The following is a 22,737-nucleotide window of genomic DNA, read 5'->3' as shown; positions in this document are numbered from 1 at the left end:
ACATATATATATATATTCTATTGCTGCATAGATTTTTTGTGGTTTATTGTGCCAGGACTGATCCACTTCACAGGGTTATTTGTACCCACTGCAGGGTGGGCGTAGTAGGATTATATTACTCCGCTCTGGGATCTTGTTTTTAATTGTTTTTAAATTGTGTGTACTTATCTATCTGCTATGTGATAAATAAAGATCTATATCTTTTTTGGAACATACTGAATATTTGTGGTGTGCAATTGATACATGGTTGCTAGCTATTCTTTCTTTTTTGGTAGCTATAATATACAGTCACCATGCACTGCATATGGAGCACTGTCAGCTCCCAAACCAATTTCATATGGTACCAATATACTTTCATTGAACCTTCCCATATGAATGCAGTAAGGGGTTAAACTAAAAAAAAAAAAAAAAAGCTAATTTTGTGAAGATGGATGGTTTTGGAGTTGATTTTAAAGGGGTTATCTGGTCTATGAAAACTGTCTATCTAGAAAGGTCATTAAAGGTAAAAGTTTACTGCTGTAGAAGTAATGTAGTTGTTCCACTCAGACACGGTTAACTCTGCTGCCACCTCTGCCTGTATCAGGAATTGTCCTGAGCAGAAGCAAATCTCCAAAGCAAACCTCTCCTGCTCCGGCCAGTTTCTGACACAGACAGAGGAGGCAGAAGAGTGCACCATGTCCAGGGCATACATCAGCTTGTAATTACTAGAAGTACTGAGATTTTTATTAAAAAAAAAAGGTAAATGGATTCATACTGATGTTCAGCTGTCCTTTAAACCCTGGTAGATCCTGCATTTTAGTTTGACGGGCATTGAACTCTCAGGACCCACTTATGGGCTGTTTGGAGAGGCTGTGGCCCTCTTATCTCACCCATCCTTGCACGCATTGTACTATTAGTAGACCATTAATTTTAAAAGGCCAGACAACCCCTTAAATTTTGTATTTTGTGGAATAGTTAGGAATCGGTTAGTTTGACACTAGCGTAATATGGGCACATTTCTAAACTGTTTTATGGACAAATGTCAATGATGCTGTTTGGGTCATTAGACTCGCACTTGGGCCAGGACATTTGGCTGTAATACAGGCAAAAAAATGTGCCTGTATTACGCTTGTGTGAAACTAGCCTTATGGTCGAATTTGAACCTGCCGTTTCCTATCTATACAACATTTAGTTTATAGATGTTTTATTGCTCCTGAATGACTTCTTACAGCTTCAAATGTATGTGGTCCAGACACAAAAAGCCTGCTGAGAGGCAACAAGCTGACTTTTTATTTCAACTCTGGCCAGGAGATGAGGCTGGCAGAGACAAAGCAAGCTTAAAAGTGAATTAAATTCAGTTTAAATAAAACAGAAAAACTGCCTGTGGCTGTCAGGTAGGATTTATTTTATAGATATCGTGTCATACAGGATCTACCAGGGTTTAAATCACCGCCGTACATCAGTATGAATCCATCTACCTTTTTTTTAAATAACAATAGTAATTTATTTTGACTTACAATATGTGCAACTTTTCATTTGTTTAAAGTTTTAATTCACAAACTATAGTTGTAACTAGACTTTCCTTTACCCGGGGCAAATATTCATTTTTGGTTACCCGAGTAGCTTGTTAGTACCCTATTGTAGCATGAAGAAAACATGTCCCGACATATGCCCCTGCATAAACATTATATAGAATTGATATAGAAATTTGATTCAATGCGTTCTATGGTTCATCTATGGGGTTATTTCCTTTCCTCTCTAATGCATCACTAGGCATCAGTCACAGTAAGGCTATGTTCACACAGCAGAATATTTGCAATTCCACACAAAGCTTGCTGAATGTAATTGCGGCAGAATTGCGGTAAGATTTCTGCTGCTCAAAGCACAGAATTCTTTTAAAATTTAAAGCCCTATTGAGTTCAATAGGCTTCCACCCTTAATGGCCCATATTTATCAAACTGTGTGAGAGATAAAGTGGAGTGATTTTCCCACAGCAACCAATCACAGCTCAGCTTTCCCCAGAGCTCTTTAGCTGAACTGTGATTGGTTACTGTGGAAAAATCTCTCCACTTTTTCTCTCACATAGTTTGATAAATCTGGGTCAATGTGATTTAAATTTCGGCTGAATTTCTGGTGGAATTCTTCTATAGAATAGAAATTAGGCCGTGTGAAGATCAGGGGTGGCCTCAGGGAGCTCTACCTCGCCCATCCTTCTCATTGTGCAAAGACATGATTCATTAAGTCTATGCCTGTATAGTGTGAACTATGACCTGTTGTCATTAACAAAATGTCTGCTTTTCAGGGATATGTCATAAAAACCAAAGCCTGCATTCTGTTTATAGCTTTTAAGATTGAATGTTTTGTTGAAATATAATGTAACATAGGGGATTGTAATTCAATAGTGACATTTATGAGGAGGAAGTAACTTTTTCTATCCTATATGGTTCTTGTTTCTTAACAAAGGTTTAAGGTGATATATGAGCCATTTTGATAGAGCCCTTAAATGTGGCCATATAACTGTTTGAAATGAGCCTTTCAGGTTGTGTTCATACTGAGGAGTCTGACTGGAAAAATTCAGTCCGGAGATTCCAAAGGGCAGCTGGCGCTGTCCCCATCCTCCAAAATTCCATAATGTGCACTGTGCAGCCGAATCTCATGGGACAGTAATGCTGCATCTGAATTTCCGTAGTATGAACTTAGTCTAATGGATTGTTGTTGTCCTATGAGTGACATCACGTTTTTCTGTTATTCATGCACTATTAGGCTAGGTTCACACTGTGGACTTTCTGGGCAGAATTTCTGCCGAGGACCGAGCCGACGGCACTAGGACTTAGCAGACTATATTGCTGTCCCCATAGTTGGCAATGCATTTCTGAGCAGATCCACCCAGAAATGCATTGCAGTCAATGGGGGCAGCAATGCAGTCTGCTCGGTCCTAGCCCCGCCAGCTCGATCTCCAGCAGAAATTCTGCCCAGAAATTCTGCAGTGTAAACCCAGCCTAAGGCTAGGTTCAGACTACGGAATTTCCGCCGGCAGAAATTCCGCTTACTATAATGCATAGTGTAGTGAATGGTTTTCCGTTCACAAATTCACACTTCGGAATTTGTGAAGCGGAAAATCCGGATGAAAAATCCGCTAGAAAATGTCCACCTGAAGAAAGGGGTTGCTCTTTCTTCAGGCGGAAATCCTAACGGAACACACAGCAGTCTATAGGAGACTGCAGTGTCCGCGCGGTCCTCGGAATCTCCGGGTGGAAATTTTCTGCCCGGAGACTCCATAGTCTGAACCCAGCCTAAGGGTCTATTCACACGACAGAATTTCTTTAAGCAGAATTCTGCTTGAGGAATTCCTCCTCAAATGAAAGCCCAATACTCTTCTATTGGAGTCCACACTCCCATTCACACTTCTGCTGAATTTCTGCTTGGGTTCCACACCAATCCCATACCAATTCAGCACAAAATCCACATAAGCGGAAGCTGAATTGGGGCAGATGAGCGGAAATTCTGCCTCGTGAATAGACCCTAACAATTTTACAATTAAAACCTTTAAGAGAATGCTTCTTTGTACGGTAACAGGATACAATCAGTCAACAAGCTGTTTCATGCCGTCCCAAGGAGGCCACCTTATCGCGGTGGGACGGTCCAAGCTATTTGACCGGCGGCGGAGACAAATTTGCGAGCTAAGTGCCTCACTATTTCATAGTTTCACATTTGCATCTATTACACCATAGCTGTATAGCTCTCCATGTTTTAACTGCATATTCATGTTGCACCTATATCTTTGTGCTGGCAGTGTGCTGCTGCATTCTTCTGTTGCTGTATATCTAGCCTAGTAGCGTGCACCTGTAGGCCAGGTCCATATAATAGTTTGGTATCAACTAAAGTGCTGGCTGACTTATTCTTTGTCTGTTTCACGCTAAATACACTTATTCATGACCTAAGCGCATTTAGCGTGAAACAGCTTGTTGACTGATTGTATCCTGTGACCGTACCTGAAGAAAGTCTATGTGTTGCATCCACGAGTGCCTCCTGCTTGCTTCTTCTATGGTATTGAATTCCTTTACTTCCTTGGGATAGAGCACCGTGTGAACACGGCTACACCTGGAAGACCTGCGTTTGGTTGTAGCTCACACCTGCTCTGGCTATTTTGGTAGGTGGCAGTGCCGACTTTCTACTTTTTTTCTTGGACATTAATGCTATGATATACTTGCAATGGCAGCCCCTAGCGTGCATTTAAAATTGTCTCGTTATTTCAGTGTAAAGTGTCCAATGCTAGTAAGATGCAAATTTCAGTTGCCTAGCCTGCACATGTGTACAAAATAATCTGTGAGGTGGAAATGAGCTACTGAGCATGTGTGACCCTCAGCCCTAAACATATTAGGTGGATGTTCAGAGAAGGGGCCAAAGAGCACCGAGTGGCAACATAACAAGTAACTACAAGTATCGAATATATTTTATTTCAAAGTAATTAACTTTTTTTGTGTAATACAATGTAATACTTTTTTTTTTGATAAATAGATATATAAAAGTAGACTGTCGTAGCAAAAGTTATGCAATGCAGTGTCAGAACATGGAAAACAATTCTTGAAATCTAGATTCAACGGGACTTGTAGACAGCAAACTTATTATTAAAATAGACAAGTGACGATAACACAACCCAAAATAAAATACTGATAAAACAAATGTAATCATTATTATTCAAATTAGGTGGTATCTATAACATTTCAATATATGTTATGTGCTGACTGTGCTGCAATTTTTATTCAGCAGTTGCATGTTTCAGAAGAGGTGGGTGAAAGTTGATGGACATCACATTTCGTACTATTACAGCGACAGGGTAAGATACTTTATCTATTGAACCTTAGCTACATAAACTCAATATAGATTGCTGCTTTTTTATCTGTAATACAAACATTCAACATATTATATTTAATGCAAGTTATGAGATGAAAACAAATAGGGAAAATTATCATTGTATTTACACAGATTTTGTTCTACATTTGTCACATATTTTTGTGCAAACTGCGACAAAGTAATTTCTGACAACTTCTAAGAATGCAGTAAAATTTGCCATGACTTTAAGTTAAAAAAAATTGTGCCTCTCTACAAATTTTTGCTCAAACTCACTCCAGCCCAGACCACACTTACTTAAACCTACTTACAGTGTCTCACAAAAGTGAGTACACCCCTCACATATTTTCACGTGACAACACTGAAGAAATGACACTCTGCTATAAGGTTTAAGGGGTACTCCACCCCTAGACATCTTATCCACTATCCGAAGGATAGGGGATAAGATGTCAGATCACCGGGGTCCCACTGCTGGGGACCCCTGGGATCTTGGCTGCGGCACCCCGCTATCATTACTGCACAAAGCAGACTCGCGCTGTGCGTAATGACGGGCAATACAGGGGCTGGAGCATCATTACGTCACGGCTCCGCCCCCTCGTGATGTAACGGCCCGCCCCTCAATACAAGTCTATGGGAGGCCATCACGCCCCCTCCCATAGACTTGCATTATGGGGGCGGACCGTGATGTCACGAGAGGCGGAGCCATGACGTTACGATGCTCCGGCCCCTGTATCGCTGGTCATTACGCACGGAGCGAGTCTGCTCTGTGCAGTAATGATATCGGGGTGCCACAGCCGAGATCCCGGGGGTGACCAGCAGCCGGACCACGGCAATCTGACATCTTATCCCCTATCCTTAAGATAGGGGATAAGATGTCTAGGGGTGGAGTAACCATTTAAACCCTTAAGGACCAAGCCCATTTTGACCTTAAAGGGGTACTCCGCCCCTAGACATCTTATCCCCTATCCAAAGGATAGGGGATAAGATGTCAGATCGCTGCGGTCCTGCTGCTTGGGATCCCTGGGATCCCCGCTGCAGCACCCCGCTATCATTACAGCACAGATCGAGTTCGCTCTGTGCGTAATGACGGGCGATACAGGGGACGGGGCAGCGTAACGTCATGGCTCCGCCCCTCGTGACATCGCGGCCCATCCCCTTAATGCAAGTCTATGGCAGGGGGCGTGACGACTGCCACACACCCTCCCATAGACTTGTATTGAAAGGGGCGGGTTGTGACATCATGAGGGGTGGAGCCGTGACGTAACGATGCTCCGGCCCCTGTATTGCCCGTCATTACGTGCAGAGCGAACTCGCTCTGTGCTGTAATGATAGCGCAGTGCCGCAGCGGGGATCCCGGGGCTCCCTAGCAGCCGGACCGCGGCGATCTGACATATTATCCTCTATCATTTGGATAGGGGATAAGATGTCTAGGGGCGGAGTACCCCTTTAAGGACCATGCCTATTTTATTTTTGCAATTTAGTTTCACCTTAAAATCCAATAAAATCAATTGTTCTTTGTAATGATATCACTCATTTTACCATAAAATGTACGGCAAACTAAATAATTTTTTTAGTGAGGAAATTTAAATGAAAACAACAATTTTGCTATTTTTGGAGGGTTTCATTTTCACACTGTACACGTTGTGGAAAAATGGCATGTTTTCTTTATTCTGTGGGTCAATACGATTACATACTTTTCTATTATTGTACTGCTTTTAAAAAATCTTAAACTTTTTGTACAAAATCAGTATGTTTGAAATTGCCCTATTTTGACCATCTATAACTTTTTCAATTTTCCTTATATGCGGCTGCATGAAGACTAATTTTTGCACCGTGATCTGTACTTTTTATCTATACCACATTTGCGGATATGAAACCTTAAAGGGGTACTCTGGTGCTTACACATCTCATCTCCTATCCAAAGGACAGGGGATAAGATGCCTGATCGCGGGAGTCCCGCAGCTGGAGACGCCCGTGATCATGCACGCGGTACCCCGTTTGTAATCAGCCCCCGGAGCGTGTTCGCTCCGGGTCTGATTACAGTCGACTGCAGGGCCGGTGGCGTGTGACGTCACGCCTCCACCCCCGTGTGACGTCACGCTCCCCCCCTCAATGCAAGCCTACGGGAGGGGGCAGTACAAGATATTAACTCTGCAGGGTGCCCAAACTTTTGCAGACACCATTTTTTTTGTTTTCTTTTATTTTGAAAGTGTAAATGATGGAAATAAAATCTAACTTTTGTTGATAAATTATAAGAATGGCTAATCTGTAATTTGATGCCTTTTGGAGATTTTTCCATCTTTCCTTGGCTTCTTTATGCACAGTAATACAAATTTTTACCTGGGGTGCCCAAACTTTTGATCCCCACTGTATTCCACTGTCATCTCTGCTGCTACACACAGAACATATCATTAACATGGTCTCATGGGTATTTATGAGCTTACACATAAAGTGCTTGGCTTCATAGTGAGCTCTCAATGGGATCTTCATGTGTACCATTAGGATAAGTGAGACATAAACTGTTGCGAATAAACTGTCACGATGCCGGCTGGCAGGAGGTGGATCCTCTGTGCCAGAGAGGGATTGGCGAGGACCGCGCTAGTGGACCGGTTCTAAGCCACTACAGGTTTTCACCAGAGCCCGCCGCAAAGCGGGATGGTCTTGCTGCGGCGGTAGTGACCAGGTCGTATCCACTAGCAACGGCTCACCTCTCTGACTGCTGAAGATACTGAAGATAGGCGAGGTACAAGGGAGTAGGCAGAAGCAAGGTCGGACGTAGCAGAAGGTCGAGGCAGGCAGCAAGGATCGTAGTCAGGGGCAACGGCAGGAGGTCAGGAACACGGGCTAGGAACAGACAAGGGAACGCTTTCACTAGGCACTAAGGCAACAAGATCCGGCAAGGGAGTGCAGGGGAAGTGAGGTAATATAGGGAAGTGCACAGGTGATCACACTAATTGGTAATTGGGAAGATTGGGCCAGGCACCAACATTGGTGCACTGGCCCTTTAAATCGCAGAGACCCGGCGCGCGCGCGCCCTAGGGAGCGGAGCCGCGCGCGCCGGGACAGGACCGACGGAGAGCGAGTCAGGTACGGGGACCGGGGTGCGCATCGCGAGCGGGCGCCACCCGCATCGCGAATCGCATCCCGGCTGGAGGCGGTACCGCAGCGCACCCGGTCAGTGGATCTGACCGGGGCGCTGCAGCAACGAGAATGAGGCGAGCGCTCCGGGGAAGAACGGGGACCCGGAGCGCTCGGCGTAACAGTACCCCCCCCCTTGGGTCTCCCCCTCTTCTTGGGGCCAAAGAACCTGAGGGAAAAAAAGTCAATTTTTCCGTGATGAGGTCCGATGCACATTAGGAGGGGTTCTGTGCGGAAACGCATGAGACAGTCCAATCTTTTATTGTTAATACAATAGATGTAGAGGGGTCTGGCGAGACTGGTCACAGGGACGTAGAACCTGTTGATAAGAGAGGCCAAAAAAAATTTTCCTGCAGATCCGGAATCCAAGGAGACCATAGTAGAGAAGGAGAAGGTAGAGGCAGATATCCGCACAGGCACAGTAAGGCGTGGAGAAGCAGAGTTGACATCAAGAACTGTGTCACCTTTGTGCGGAGTCAGCGTACGTCTTTCCAGGCGGGGAGGACGGATAGGACAATCCTTCAGGAAGTGTTCGGTACCGGCATAGTACAGGCAAAGATTCTCCATGCGGCGTCGTGTCCTCTCTTGAGGTGTCAAGCGAGACCGGTCAACTTGCATAGCCTCCGCGGCGGGAAGCACAGGAACGGATTGCAGAGGACCAGAGGAGAGAGGAGCCGGGGAGAAAAAACGCTTCGTGCGAACAAAGTCCATATCCAGGCGGAGCTCCAGACGCCATCCGGAAGAACGCATGTCAATGCGAGTGGCAAGATGAATGAGTTCATGTAGGTCAGCAGGAGTCTCTCGTGCGGCCAGAACATCTTTAATGTTGCTGGATAGGCCTTTTTTAAAGGTCGCGCAGAGAACCTCACTATTCCAGGACAACTCGTAAGCAAGAGCACGGAACTGAATGGCGTACTCGCCAACGGAAGAAACACCCTGGGCCAGGTTCAGCAGGGCAATCTCGGCAGAAGAAGCTCGGGCAGGCTCCTCGAAGACACCACGGACCTCAGCGAAGAAGGACTGGACTGTGGCTGTGGCAGAATCATTGCGGTCCCCATCAAATTTGTCCGGCAGGGACAAGCAGGGGTTAAGAACGGCCGGTTGCTGCGGAGGAGTTGCAGGAGCCGGCGGAGGAGATAGTTGTTGCAGCTGTAGCTGTGACTGAAGTTGCTGTATCTGCGGCAGCAGCTGCTGTATCTGTGACTGATGACGCTGTGTCTCGGAGATCAAGTATGCCAGCTGTTGATCTCGTTGGGCGATCTTTACGCCAAATTTGTCCGGCAGGGACAAGCAGGGGTTAGGAACGGCCGGTTGCTGCGGAGGAGTTGCAGGAGCCGGCGGAGGAGATGGTAGTTGCAGCTGTAGCTGTGATTGAAGTTGCTGTATCTGCGGCTGCAGCTGCTGTATCTGTGACTGAAGACGCAGTGCCTCGGAGGTCAAGTATGCCAGCTGTTGATCTCGTTGGGCGATCTTTAGGGCTAGCTGGGCGACCAGTGTAGGATCTTCAGCGGGATCCATGGCCGGATCTACTGTCACGATGCCGGCTGGCAGGAGGTGGATCCTCTGTGCCAGAGAGGGATTGGCGAGGACCGCGCTAGTGGACCGGTTCTAAGCCACTACAGGTTTTCACCAGAGCCCGCCGCAAAGCGGGATGGTCTTGCTGCGGCGGTAGTGACCAGGTCGTATCCACTAGCAACGGCTCACCTCTCTGACTGCTGAAGATACTGAAGATAGGCGAGGTACAAGGGAGTAGGCAGAAGCAAGGTCGGACGTAGCAGAAGGTCGAGGCAGGCAGCAAGGATCGTAGTCAGGGGCAACGGCAGGAGGTCAGGAACACGGGCTAGGAACAGACAAGGGAACGCTTTCACTAGGCACTAAGGCAACAAGATCCGGCAAGGGAGTGCAGGGGAAGTGAGGTAATATAGGGAAGTGCACAGGTGATCACACTAATTGGTAATTGGGAAGATTGGGCCAGGCACCAACATTGGTGCACTGGCCCTTTAAATCGCAGAGACCCGGCGCGCGCGCGCCCTAGGGAGCGGAGCCGCGCGCGCCGGGACAGGACCGACGGAGAGCGAGTCAGGTACGGGGACCGGGGTGCGCATCGCGAGCGGGCGCCACCCGCATCGCGAATCGCATCCCGGCTGGAGGCGGTACCGCAGCGCACCCGGTCAGTGGATCTGACCGGGGCGCTGCAGCAACGAGAATGAGGCGAGCGCTCCGGGGAAGAACGGGGACCCGGAGCGCTCGGCGTAACATAAACACAATCTGTGTACGATACTGAGGTATTAGCTGGTGATGCATTATTAATGTAAGAAACATTGAGCTCATGTTTGAAAAATATCTCTGAATGTAAATTCAAAAAAACACAAGACCATCATTCTTTGAGTAAGACTGCCCACTAAACTCTTAGGCTATGTTCACACAATGTACAAAAAAAACCTAAAACAAACTAAAATTGGTATAAAAAGCATCCTTTTTTAATTTAATGCATTAATGTTGGAATCAAGGCCATTTTTTAAAGACAATATATGCACTGACAATCACTTTTCCATAGACAAATACATCCCGCACTCGACACCACAGCCGACTGGCCCTGGAACTCCCAACTCTATCTTAATTGGTTTGGCTAGCAGCAGTATTTCTTTGTGCCAAGAAGGGCTGGTTGTCATAGAGACTAGGGATGAGGGAATCCAATCTGACGAATCCGAATTTGTTACGAATTTCAGTAAAAATTTGATTCGCAACAAATGTGAATATCTATGCGATTCGATCAAATCGCTTCATTAAACTCCATTTAGAGTGGTCCAGGCTCCATGGGGCATCTAATATGGCAGATCCATATGTGAGGACATGGGGCAAGGAATCCTGGGAAAGTGAGAACAAGGGTCAGCGGGATGACCCTGAATCACATGAAGCATGCAGCCTATGAGCAGCTAGCCACCCCTGTGATGTCACAGTCCTATATAATTGGCAGCCATCTTGCGACCAGTCACATCAGCGTTCTATTACAGAGAGAGAGGGCTAGACAGCAGTGTGTGTGTTACACAGAAAAGCTTTTTTACAGCAGCGATTCCCCTCCCAGTCACATCAGCGTTCTATTGCAGAGAGGGATGGGGATAGAGAGTAGTGTGTTGCACAGAAAAGCTTTTTTACAGCAGTGATTCACCTCAAGCCCAAGTCCAGCCTAGAAGCACTGATAGGAAAGGGAGGGAGATTGAGAGAGAAACTGCAATCTTGGGTGTCCTACACAGCGACTGTTTGCTGCAGCACTGGTGTGTAACAACTGAAACGCTAATAGTAGCTAGCCAGTTAGGGTGAGCAGAGCACTAAACACATATTGTCCTCTATTAAGTGGAACCTGTGCGTACATCTAAGTGGTGTACCATGTTGTTCCTGTTAAAGTCTTGAGGGCCCAGATACTGTGAAAAGCCAAGCAAAAGTACATACCTGTTGGTGTCGTAGACAAATACTGTTTTAAGTGTACTGGAGAGCATTGTCCTCCCCTCATAAGTGCATACCACATACGTACATCTAACTGGTGTACAATTTTGTTCCTGTTAAAGTCTTAAGGGCCAAGATACTGTAAAAGGCCAGCCAAAAGTACACACCTTCTGGTGTTGTAGACAAATGCTGTTTTAAGTGTAGTGGAGCGTATTGTACAGTGGCAGTGTTTGTAGGTGAAATAGGGAGAGTTTCCAGTGTGGGGCAGCCCTTTTTAGGGCGAGTAACACTTGCCAAGAAGGGAATTAATAATGCGAGAGTAGGGCCTTACAGGGGAAGTTTTTACCCACACCAGTTACAATGAACCATACGTTGTTCCCCTCCACCTTTTAGAGGCCTTTGCATCACATCATTACTTAGTGGTGTAAGTGGCACATGGTGTTTTATGCACACCTTTCCTTTTATTTGATTTAAAAAAATTTGGGTACATATATTTTTTCCTAATAATATTATTAAAAGTTAAGTTTTACGTAAGGGATATCCTTAATACTTACTTGTATACATAAACTCTTTTATATAGGAGACAGTTTTCTTCTGCCTACCTGCCTCAGCTACTATTCCGATCCTGCCACCCACCTGATGCCACACATCTGATGCCAAGTTCTCCTTTTTTCACCCACCTTCATCACCGGGTACTGGTATTGCCACCCACCACCCCATTATGTACCGGGTCACTTTCAGGAATCCTGATCATGCTTATGCCAGCTCCAGGCTGTCTCATTCTGCAACTATATGGTCTCCTCATGCTTGCGCCACCTCCAGGCTGGGTCATTCAGCCATTATATGGTCTCTTCATGCTGCGGCCAACTCCAGGCTGTGTCATTCAGCCACTATATGGTCTCCTCATGCTTCTGCCAACTCCAGGCTGTGTCATTCAGCCACTATATGGTCTCCTCATGCTTCTGCCACCTCCAGACTGTGTCACTCTACCGCCATGGGGTCTTTTCATGCTGCTGGCACATTAAATAACACTTTTTAGGCTCATCTATTTGAAATCTTCAATTTAAATGTTAAAAAATATTTTTAATCTTTTCAATTGTGAGGCCCTGTGGTCTCATCAGGCTTTTGCCACCTCCAGGCTGGGTCATTCAGCCACAATATGGTCTCCTCATGCTGCTGCCAACTCCAGACTGTGTCATTCAGCTGTGTCATTCAGTCTGCCTCTCTGCGGCAGTGATTCTAATAGTGACACCTCTAATCTGCATGTCATACTGAATAACAGTATTATTTCACTAACCCAGCAAACCCTATGTGTGTTACAGCAAGGCATAGTGATCTACACCCCTATAGAGGCTCTATGTAGGCCAGAAATAGCCATTTTTAATACAGATTTGCCTCAAGTAAATTCGGACTGAACCAAATATTTTCAGAAAATTTGGCGAATCGGCTGAATCGAAATTTTCTAAAATTCGCTCATCTCCTGGCTGTGTTCTGCAGACATTGGAGCAAGGCAAGATAAGTCCTTTACCTAGGTATTTTTTATCAATAGGTTACAAGTTATGCTCAATCTCTTTGTTAAAAATCCACATAATGCTTGGACGTGAAAAGCATTGCAGTCTCCATTCTTGATCCATAAAAATAGATACTGCAATAACAGTCACAGGAACCCCCAGCAATTGATGTGTTTTAGGTGAATAATGCATAATGCACCTGAAATGCATAATTTGATGGGAATCGCTGTAGTGTCTGTCTTTATGGATCCAGCAGAAAGATTGTTATGTTTTTCACATCCAAGCATCTTGTGGATTTTTAACTATTAGTTTACCCACATCAGAGTGGTACCCATACTGAGGCTGGTGATATGCAATGACAGGCAATGAGCTGGATTCTTTTTTTCCTATACTGAATCTATTCCCAGAAAACTATAGAACAATCTATGCAGTTCCTCCTGTTTTATAACACAATGCTGGTACTCTGGACTTTTCATAGTGACAGGCTAACTTTAATGTAATACTATACTTTCTTCACATAGGTTGCAGAATAAAGGTTAAAAGGACATTATTTTTCCCTGGACCCAAAAACGTACTTATTTGTCATGCACACTATGGGGGACATTTACTAATCTAGTCTATTCTGGGTGTGCTTACAGACCAGCGTATGTGGTAGTCTCCTGTCTATTGTGCTCCTAATTTATCAAAGTTCTCACAGCCCTTGATAGATTCTGTGCTCAGACTTCAGGGTCTACAGCTTAAACTGCATTTAGACCTGCTCCAACATGGTCCAACATGGTCTGATATTTTGGGCAGATGCGACTTGTCGCACAAAAGTCGCACTTGATAAATTCAGCACCAATGCATTTTCCAATGCATTTCCGTCTAAAATAGACTTGCATGCATCATGTTCTAAAATCCTCTACAGCAAAAGTCACAGAAAATTTGCACATATTTAGACTGCGACTTTCTGTGCGACAAATTTAGACAGGAAAAAACAGTCTAAATCCTTTGATAAATTTCCCCCAGTATGTGTAATTATTTAATCTACAAAAGTATGGTTTACATAGTATACACCATACATAACAAAGCTGTCAACAAGTCAATGAAAAATAATAAAATATTTTAATCCTAAAAGTAAAATCTTTAAACCTAAAAGCGTCTTAGAAAAATTTAAAATTGACCTATGGTCCGATTTCCGACATTAATTACTCCAAACTCTTGGTCATTTCATTTAAGGCGAGATACATTTAGGATTTGGAAAGCGTCATGCTTACAAATTAGATCAAGGGAGGACCAGATGTTGGATAAAGGATGAATTGGACACACAGTAGCCATTAACGAAAATTGGTATTTGGCAGATAAAGGCATTAAGGAGAGAAGAGAAAAGTAAAGAAAATTGGCAGTTTGGGTATAAATCAATGGGTGGAGATTGTATTACTCTAATGGGATTGGATTAAAAAGTTAAAGTGAATAAGGTTTTCTTTTTATAGCACACTGAGCAATGTTTCAGAAAAGCAGTGGTCACTGATCTCACTGCACGTAAACCAGCAGCATTAAACTAAGTTGGAAACAGATACATTTATTTAATTAGCTCTCTTACCACAAACCACAACTCATGGCCGTGAACCTGCCGTACAGGAGGCCGTGATCCATAAAATTACTGGAATTCTTTACTAACATAAATGCATGTATACAGGGAAATAAAACAAGACACATTTTACCATTATAAAGACTGGGTATTTACAATTAAAGAAAACTAGGATTAATATAATGCATAGAAAGATTTTACATTTATGAAGTAAAAACCAGATAATATGTTTACGATAAATAATACATGCATGTTTTCACTTCCTGCTCTTTCTGCTCTTTTTTTGGCCAGAATTAGGCGGGACAGTTATCATTGTCTTTAGAGCTTTTTTCTTTTTTTTTTCTTTGTGCTTATGTTTGGCAAATTAAATGTTACACGTGCACCAAAACACATTTTTGCGACTTTTCACAGTAAGCATAATGCTACAAATGATCTTGCATAAGTCAATTTCAGTTTTCACTTTGAAGTGTTAATGGATTTTTAAGTGTGAATGTCACTCAAAAAGTCGCAAACCTCTCCAAAATACCGCCAATCCACACCAGCCCAGATCTGGCTTACAAAATTGCATTTGGAGTCGCAACTTTTTTGTGCAGAAAAGTTGAAGAGCAAATAAGGAATCATACAAAATGGTGTTTTGAAGTGATCTATTGTTTTTTGCTTACGTGCGCCAAATTTATGACCCCCCCCTGCGATAGTATGATAAATATTTTGCACGTAAGCAAAACCAAAGCATAAATATACACACTTTCTAAAGACAACTATGATAAATCTTCCTTATATGGATCTATCATTTTGCAGGCAATTTAAGGAAATCTGTCATCAGTGTTACCTGAACTAGCCTATCGGTACAGACAGGTAGTGCAGGAGACACTGATGACAATGGTACTTACCTTGTCCCGTTCCGTGCTGTCATTATCCGGCAATCCTCTTTGGTATCTTCAGCTCCAGGCCCAGCTTGGAGCATGGACGGAGCTTAGCTGAATCCAGCTGCTAGCAAACAGCAACAGTGATATCACTAAGCTCCACCTATGCTTCAAGTCGGGCCCGGAGCTGAAGATACCAAAGAGGATTGCTGGATAACGACACCACAGTATGAGACAAGGTAAGTACCTTTGTCATCAGTGTCACCTGCACTACCTGCCTGTACCAACAGGTTAGTGCAGGTGACACTGATGCCAGATTTCCTTTAAATTGGTAGGTAAGTTGTTCGAAACAGGGAAACTCAATTCACTCTTTATAAATGTTATAATTCATTTTAACTGAATTATTGTTTTTAAATGTTTTTATCTTTGTATGAGATGAACTTGCTTCATACATGGTGGACAAAATGTGTCCCATACGGACAAATATCTGTGGCACTAATGAATCTGTGGACACATATTTGTCCCGCAAAAAAAAAAAAAAAAAAAAGCTAAAAAAAACTAACTATTGTCCACGCAACACAATAGTAAATGCAACATGTGATTTTAAATGAGTCAATTTGGGCCAATATCTTTGCAGAATCTCACTCCAGTTGACGGGTGGCATAGAGTTGAAAATGTGCCAAATTCACCATATATTTTATGACAATATGGCAATTGGTGAAGGGAAATAAATAGTGCAAGCTAGCAAACTGGAGTTAAAAAGGTTAAAAAGTTCTCCCATGGGTTCTAAACCATGCTGAGCATTTCATATCCTGGTCTTGAGGATACATTGGTTTACGACACGCTTAAAAGGGTTGTCAGTGTAGAGCGTTTTTTACATATTTGGCCAGGGAGAGAGTGATTGAAACAAATAACCCAGACTTACCTTTCTTGGCTCCCACACCGCTGCTGTTACAGAGCTCCCATTCCTGCTGTTACATTGCTTTTGAGTTTGGCAACACGATGGCTGATGGGGCATGTGACATCACATCCCGGAACCCGCGAGCAATGCACAGTGGAAAGCGAAGCTTTGTGATACTAATGGTAGCACAGAAGTGGAGAGATAAGCCTGAGTTCTTTGTTTTATTCCCCTCATCCCTGGACAAATACGTAAAAAGTGTTCTGCTCTGACAACCCCTTCAATTGGAGGTACAATTCTCTCAATAAATTAAGAAAACATTTCTTGAAAAATTTATTCAAACTTTCAGATTAAATATTAGCAAATCCACCATGTCACACACCATATTTTCTCTGGTTTTCCTTTCCCACTTTCCCTAAAATTGGTGTAAAAGTATCAAACTTTTTGGTGTCTCATTTTACCTTCTCTTGATTTTGTAGCTGTAGTTATTGTAGATAATAAGAAAATATTCTCTTTTTGTCATTTCTTATATATATTTATATATATATATATATATATATATATATATATATATATATATATATATTTTTTTTTTTTTATTTATTTATTTATTTATTTTTTTTTATTTTTATTCCAGGATGTATTCTCAAGAGGGAAGATTTTATTGTCTGCCGTGCTGAAAACACAAAAACTTGGTGACAATAAATTTGAAGTTGTGACATCGCAAAAAACATTGGTATTTCGAACAGAAAAGGAAGGTATGAAGTATATCTTGTTGACCATATATTCAACTATAGAACGCCAAATTGAAACATGCATGTCTCTTTGGTTGCAATTGTTCCCTCAGGATCAACTGGCTAGTCTGCTCGCTTTAGAGTAAAGGCTATAAAGGAGTTCCCTAGGATAATTGAACATACCTTACAGGTTGTTCTGCATGTACAAGGCATTTTTTTATGGATATAGAGTGCTTTTAAAATGAATAAGACAGCCAACTCACCTACCCCCAACCCCAGCATTTGCCATTCTAGTGACTCTGGGCTTCTGCTGCTACCTGCTTCCTCTGACATGTAGTAGCTGCTCAGCAAATAACTGGCCACAGCCATGACCTGCCTCAGCCAGTGATTGGTGAGAGTTCATTTGTTGCATGAAAGATATGTTATAGGAAACATGAAACAGTGGGGACCCAGAGCTGAATGCTCAGCAGGAGCAGCGGATTAGGTAAATAAGTGTTTTGGTTTTTTTTTTTTGTCATTTGAAAGCACTAAAAACCTATTTTATATGCCCGGAGTGCTTCTTTATCTAAGTAGTGCAGTCCTATGCATTAATGTTGAAGGGGCATCAGCAAAAGTTTGTGAATAAAATTGAAAGAACACAATGCTTGATAGAGGCTTCCAGCTATGGACCCTCACCAATGCTGTCTTTTCACATGTTTGGCAATAGTTAAAGGTGCAGCCAATGACTTTAAGTGCTTCTAAATCATCTTATAAAGCAGACTGTCATTTAAAAAACACTTTTTATGTGTTATAGAAAATTGTCAAAAGTTTTGATCGTTTGGGGTCTCAGTGCTGAGAAACCTACTGATCACTAGAATGAGTGGGAAGAAGTTCTCAGCTAAAGAATTCTCTCCTTGTCTCTCTCCTCTCTGCAGAAAATAAGCTCCATAGACTTTCTATAAAATCTGACCCTGCCACATGAAGAGTGATGGAAACAGAGGGGGTGATTAATCAAAACCCATAGCAACCAATCCAATTGCTTTTTTCATTTTGCAGAGGCCTTCTTAAAAATGAAAGAAACAAGTTGATTGCTTGCTATGGGCAGCTGGGAAACCTTTCCCCTGGACAGGTTGTGGCAGGGGACAGATTCTATAGAAATTCTATGGAGCTTGTCTTCTGCAGGGAGGAGAGAGACAAGGAGAGAAGCGCTAAGATGAGTGCTTCTATAAGCTTGTTGTAGCAATTGGTGGGGATCTCAGCACTGAGTCCCACCGATCAAAACTATTTACATGTCTCTGTTGACTACTTAGTCGACATCCAGATGACAAAATCGACTGACGGTCAAATCTTCATGGTTTACATGCAGAATTTTGCCTTACTAATGTCTCTAATAAGTCAACCAACCTAAAACACAGTGTGCAATAGCACTACTATAAAGGGTGCACTTGTGACCCCAAGCAAATACAGTAATAAGCGGACTGATAAAGTATATTCTCCTAGATGCAAAAACCGTAGGTTATGAAAAACCTGTAGCAAAACATTGCAGCAGGTCAATGGCTAATTAAATATAGCAATCTTTATTACTGAAATACACAGTAAAATTATTCAGAAACTGACAGAAGAGGTGTGCTAGGAACTACCAGGTAAGTATTTAAGAGGTTGTATTGCCAAAATACTTATTTTAAAACCAGGTGAGGGAGTGGGTAAGTAAAAAAAAAATACTCTTACCTTTGTTGTTTCCACATCATGCTGCTGCTGGTATGGCGAAGATCTGATTCCACTGTGTGTCGCTTTTTGGTTTAGGAATGCAATACCACACACCCAGTAATATATTTAATAGCCCCAGCAGTGTCCCACCTCAGCCACTAATAGGCCAAGTGGGCGTGCAACATCTCATCCTGGAAAACGGACAATAGGCACAAGAACTCAGTTATACCGTCAGCGGGAAGGGAGAGGGGAAGATAAGAGAGTGTTTGTTCATTTTTTATTTACCCCCTCCGTGGCCAGTTTTTTTTTTTTTTTTTTTGCTTAGACAATAGCTTTAACAAAAGGCCACATATCTAATAGTAGCTGCAAGAGACACAGATATTGTGCAGAAGACATATTGTGATAACAGCTTAGTATAGATAGTGAACAACTTACCAAAAGTATCTGCATTTCAAAGTAATGTGCAAGTGCCACAAACCAGCAAGGATGGTTGGGAAACACTACCAAAGATAAAAGACCACTTTGAAAAGAATGCTTATCCCAACGTATATTTTGCTGTACTATCTTCTTTCTCACTGCTATCTTCCACTCAGAGTGTCCCCAGCTGTTGCAAAACTACGACCTCCAGCATGCTTGGAGTTGTAGTTTTGTAACAGCTGGGTGCACCCTGGTTGGAAAACACAGCTTAAAATAAATAACCACCCTGGAAATCTACAAGATTGCCTGCCCCGACGTAAGTTTCGCTGTACTACCTTCTTCATCTGTTTCTATATTGTAAAGGGCAGACAGGGGACATTTACAGACTCATGTATCAAATTGTATTTAATGATTTAAAAACAAATCCTCCAGCAAGCAGTAAGAAATATCAAACACCTTTCAATAACACAATAAATAAAATGTATGAACTTACTTCTTTAGCTATGAGCAGAGATGTGCTTTAAGTTGTGTCTTTTAAATTATAAATAACCTTTTCTTACCAGTATATTTGTTGGGGTTATCATTATTATTATTATTATCTATTTTTTTCTGTCACTTATATTTCATGGCAGCTTCTGTTTGTCTTGGACCTCTGTTCGCCTCTGTGTCTCCAAAATGTAAATACATAAACAAATCAGTGAAAAAATGGAGAATCCAGCTGGAGATGATTACATTGCCCCTCTTGGAAATAGTATTACTCATGCAAACACACTATGGATGCATGAAAAACTAAATCCATTTCCCATCTATTGCATCTCTCATGTCTTCATGAATGAAAAATGATATGCTGCTGCAGGTCTCCTAGGTACATTACACATCAAGTCATAACTGATAATATATATTTTATAGCAATGGACCCGGCTGGTGCAAACATTTACATGTTACTTAGATCTATGACACAACTATCAGAAGCAATGTCAGAAAATATTATTTTCCACTGAAATAGTAGTTAGATCCTCTGAAAAAACATCTCACAGATGTGCTTGGTAAATATCCACACTGAGTGAATTTATGCATGCCTGGAATAAACATATATCTATTCCTCAATAAAAATAAAAAAATAAAAATAATAATATATAGGGCAGACAAGCTGGCCCGGGTGGTCCTTTTCTGCTGTCATAATATTTATTTTGTCATATTCTAAATAATTGCACTATTTACTTTCCAAGCAGAAATCATTAGTTTTGCATAGATACAATAAATAATATTTCCCCAGGGACAATAAGTTCTATGCATTATTACAGTTCTTGTCAGTACTTATTATTAGCCATGAAGAAAGGTCACCTTTAAACCGACAAAGTAAAGAATACAAAAAGCTGCAAGATAGAGATGTAGCAGTGCTGAGTATATCTTTTACCACAACCCATGCATCATGATTAGTGTTAAGCAGGCTTTGTGAAAGCTTGGCGCGCCAAACAGGCAGTTAAAGGGTGCACAGCGCAATTTAACTCTTTTGTCACAGTAAACCAGAGAATCCACTTGTTTACTGTAACATCTTTTTGGGCTGAGCGCTTTGTGCCAGCCAAGCAATAAAGGATTCATTAATGGTGCTAAGCAGCACTAGTTAACTCCTTCAGGGGGAGGGGAAGGGGTGTAAACATTATACAGTCAGCTATATGGCTGTATAATGTATACAGTGAAGACAGTGATACTAGCCATTTCATTGCTTGTTCATTCCTCTTTTTGTGCTGCCCCACCCCTAGAGATGACATCATGAGGGGTGGGGTTACACAAGAAGAGCAGCGCTAATTTACTCTTTCCTTGTTGTGCTGAGCTGTACTCGTGGCTGTCAGCTGTGAGCACAGCTCAGCCCTGACATTGCAAGGTTTGCGAGAGCAAAACCTGACAATGTTCGGAAGTTCGGTGAGACGCGAATCCACTGGAATTTGGATCTAATTCGAGTTCGGGAGGCTCGGCTTGCTCAACTCTAGTCACAATGTATCTGTGGTTCTTCCTAATATTGCAGGTAAATATAATAAGTTATCTTACATCATTATTTGATAAAGGATGTTGTCTTTTAGGACACAGAAATGTATGGATAAAAACATTTCAAAATGCATTAGGAAACCAAGCGGAGAAGACTCCTGTACTCAGCATCGGGGATAAAAGTGGATACCTTGAATTAAAAGGATTTAAAAACAAAATTTTTATTGTTGTAAATGGAAGAAAAGTATGGCTTAGCAAAAGCAAACAGGTATGTGTAAGTAATGCATTTTTTATTTTCAGAAATCGCATATGTTCAGTTTAGCTCAGCCATTTTGCATTGTTAGGTTCATGAGTTTGACTAGGAAACCATCTGAATGGATCTTTATGTTTCCTTCAATTCCTCGTGTTTGCACTTTACTTCAGTATGAAGATTATTCCTAGTCAAGAAGGCATATATAGCATTAGTGTTGAGCGGCATAGGCCATATTCGAATTTGCGATATTTCGCGAATATATGGACGAATATTCATCATATATTCGCTAAATTCGAATATTCGTAATATTCGCATTTTATTTTCGCATATGCGTACATTCGCGTATGCGAAAATTAGCATATGCGAAAATTAGCATATAAAAAAATTACCATAAGGGAAAATTCGCATATGCTTTTCGCATATGCAAATTTTCGCATGTGCGAAAATTCGCTCGTCAGTCTCACACAGTAGTATTTGAGCCTTCTTTACACCACACAAGCTGGAAGCAGAGAGGGGTGATCACTGTGATGTGTACTGTGAAAAAAAAAATAAATAAATAAAAAACGAATATTCGTCATTACGAATATATAGTGCTATATTCGCGAATATTCGCGAATTTACGAATATGCGATATTCGCGAATAAAATTTGTATTGCGAATATTCGCGAGCAACACTATATAGCATATGGGGTTGTGTGATAGATCATCTGGCGCAGTCATCATGAAATTTCTCTATATGCATATATCTAACTTCAGGATCCAAAGGTTGCTTCAATATAAGGACTTTTATAAAGATTTGGAAATCATTTGGCTTCCCCCAGAAAGGCTATCCTTACAATATAGCTCATACTTAAAGGGAATCTGTCAACTGTATTTGTTGCATAGAGCTGCAGAAACCATTGAATAACTGACAGGGTATAAAAGCAAACTGCACCTTTCCTGGAGCTAATAGCGGTTTCAAAACTTAAAATTGTCATTTTATTTCTAAACCAAGTGTCAAAGAAGGTGTCACAGCCTGGCACTCCTCCTCACTCACCCTCACCTCCCAGTCCCTCCTTGACTGAAGTATAGGGCTCAGTTTACAATCCAGGAGGTGGCTGGACTTTTTGAATTAAGCCTACAATTATACCTCTTCTGCAGATATGCTGTGACTCATAACTGACCAAATATCTACATATTTGTGAAGTGATGTTTCTCTCTGTTGAAAGGGGTACTCTGAACTGCTGTATACTACAGAGGAAGTTGTATAGTTCTTTTCAGTCTGACCACAGTTGTTAGGATTCGGCAGGCTGGAGGTGGATCCTCTGTGTCAGCGAGGAATTGGCGTGGACCGTACCGGTGGACCGGTTCTAAGTTGCTACTGGTATTCACCAGAGCCCGCCGCAAAGCGGGATGGTCTTGCTGCGG

The 22,737-nt window shown here is 42.3% G+C and overlaps 1 protein-coding gene across 5 annotated transcripts in view; it reads left to right on the top strand.

The window, feature by feature from the left end:
- ARAP2 (ArfGAP with RhoGAP domain, ankyrin repeat and PH domain 2) overlaps positions 1-22,737 on the top strand; it is a 416,250-nt gene that overhangs the window by 59,800 nt on the left and 333,713 nt on the right. For 4 of the 5 annotated variants that reach the window (XM_056556214.1, XM_056556204.1, XM_056556224.1 and 1 more), the window contains 3 exons: positions 4,747-4,816; positions 16,892-17,012; positions 21,173-21,345. In XM_056556214.1, the coding sequence (XP_056412189.1) occupies positions 4,747-4,816; positions 16,892-17,012; positions 21,173-21,345 (364 nt within the window). The remainder of the gene's footprint in view (positions 1-4,746; positions 4,817-16,891; positions 17,013-21,172; positions 21,346-22,737) is intronic. The other variant, XM_056556235.1, reaches the window with a different exon arrangement.

Source organism: Hyla sarda, chromosome 1 (assembly GCF_029499605.1).
Source record: "Hyla sarda isolate aHylSar1 chromosome 1, aHylSar1.hap1, whole genome shotgun sequence".
Taxonomy (NCBI): Eukaryota; Metazoa; Chordata; class Amphibia; order Anura; family Hylidae; genus Hyla; species Hyla sarda.
Note: the sequence above shows the minus strand (reverse complement) of the source record. Positions and strands in the feature narration are given on the sequence as shown.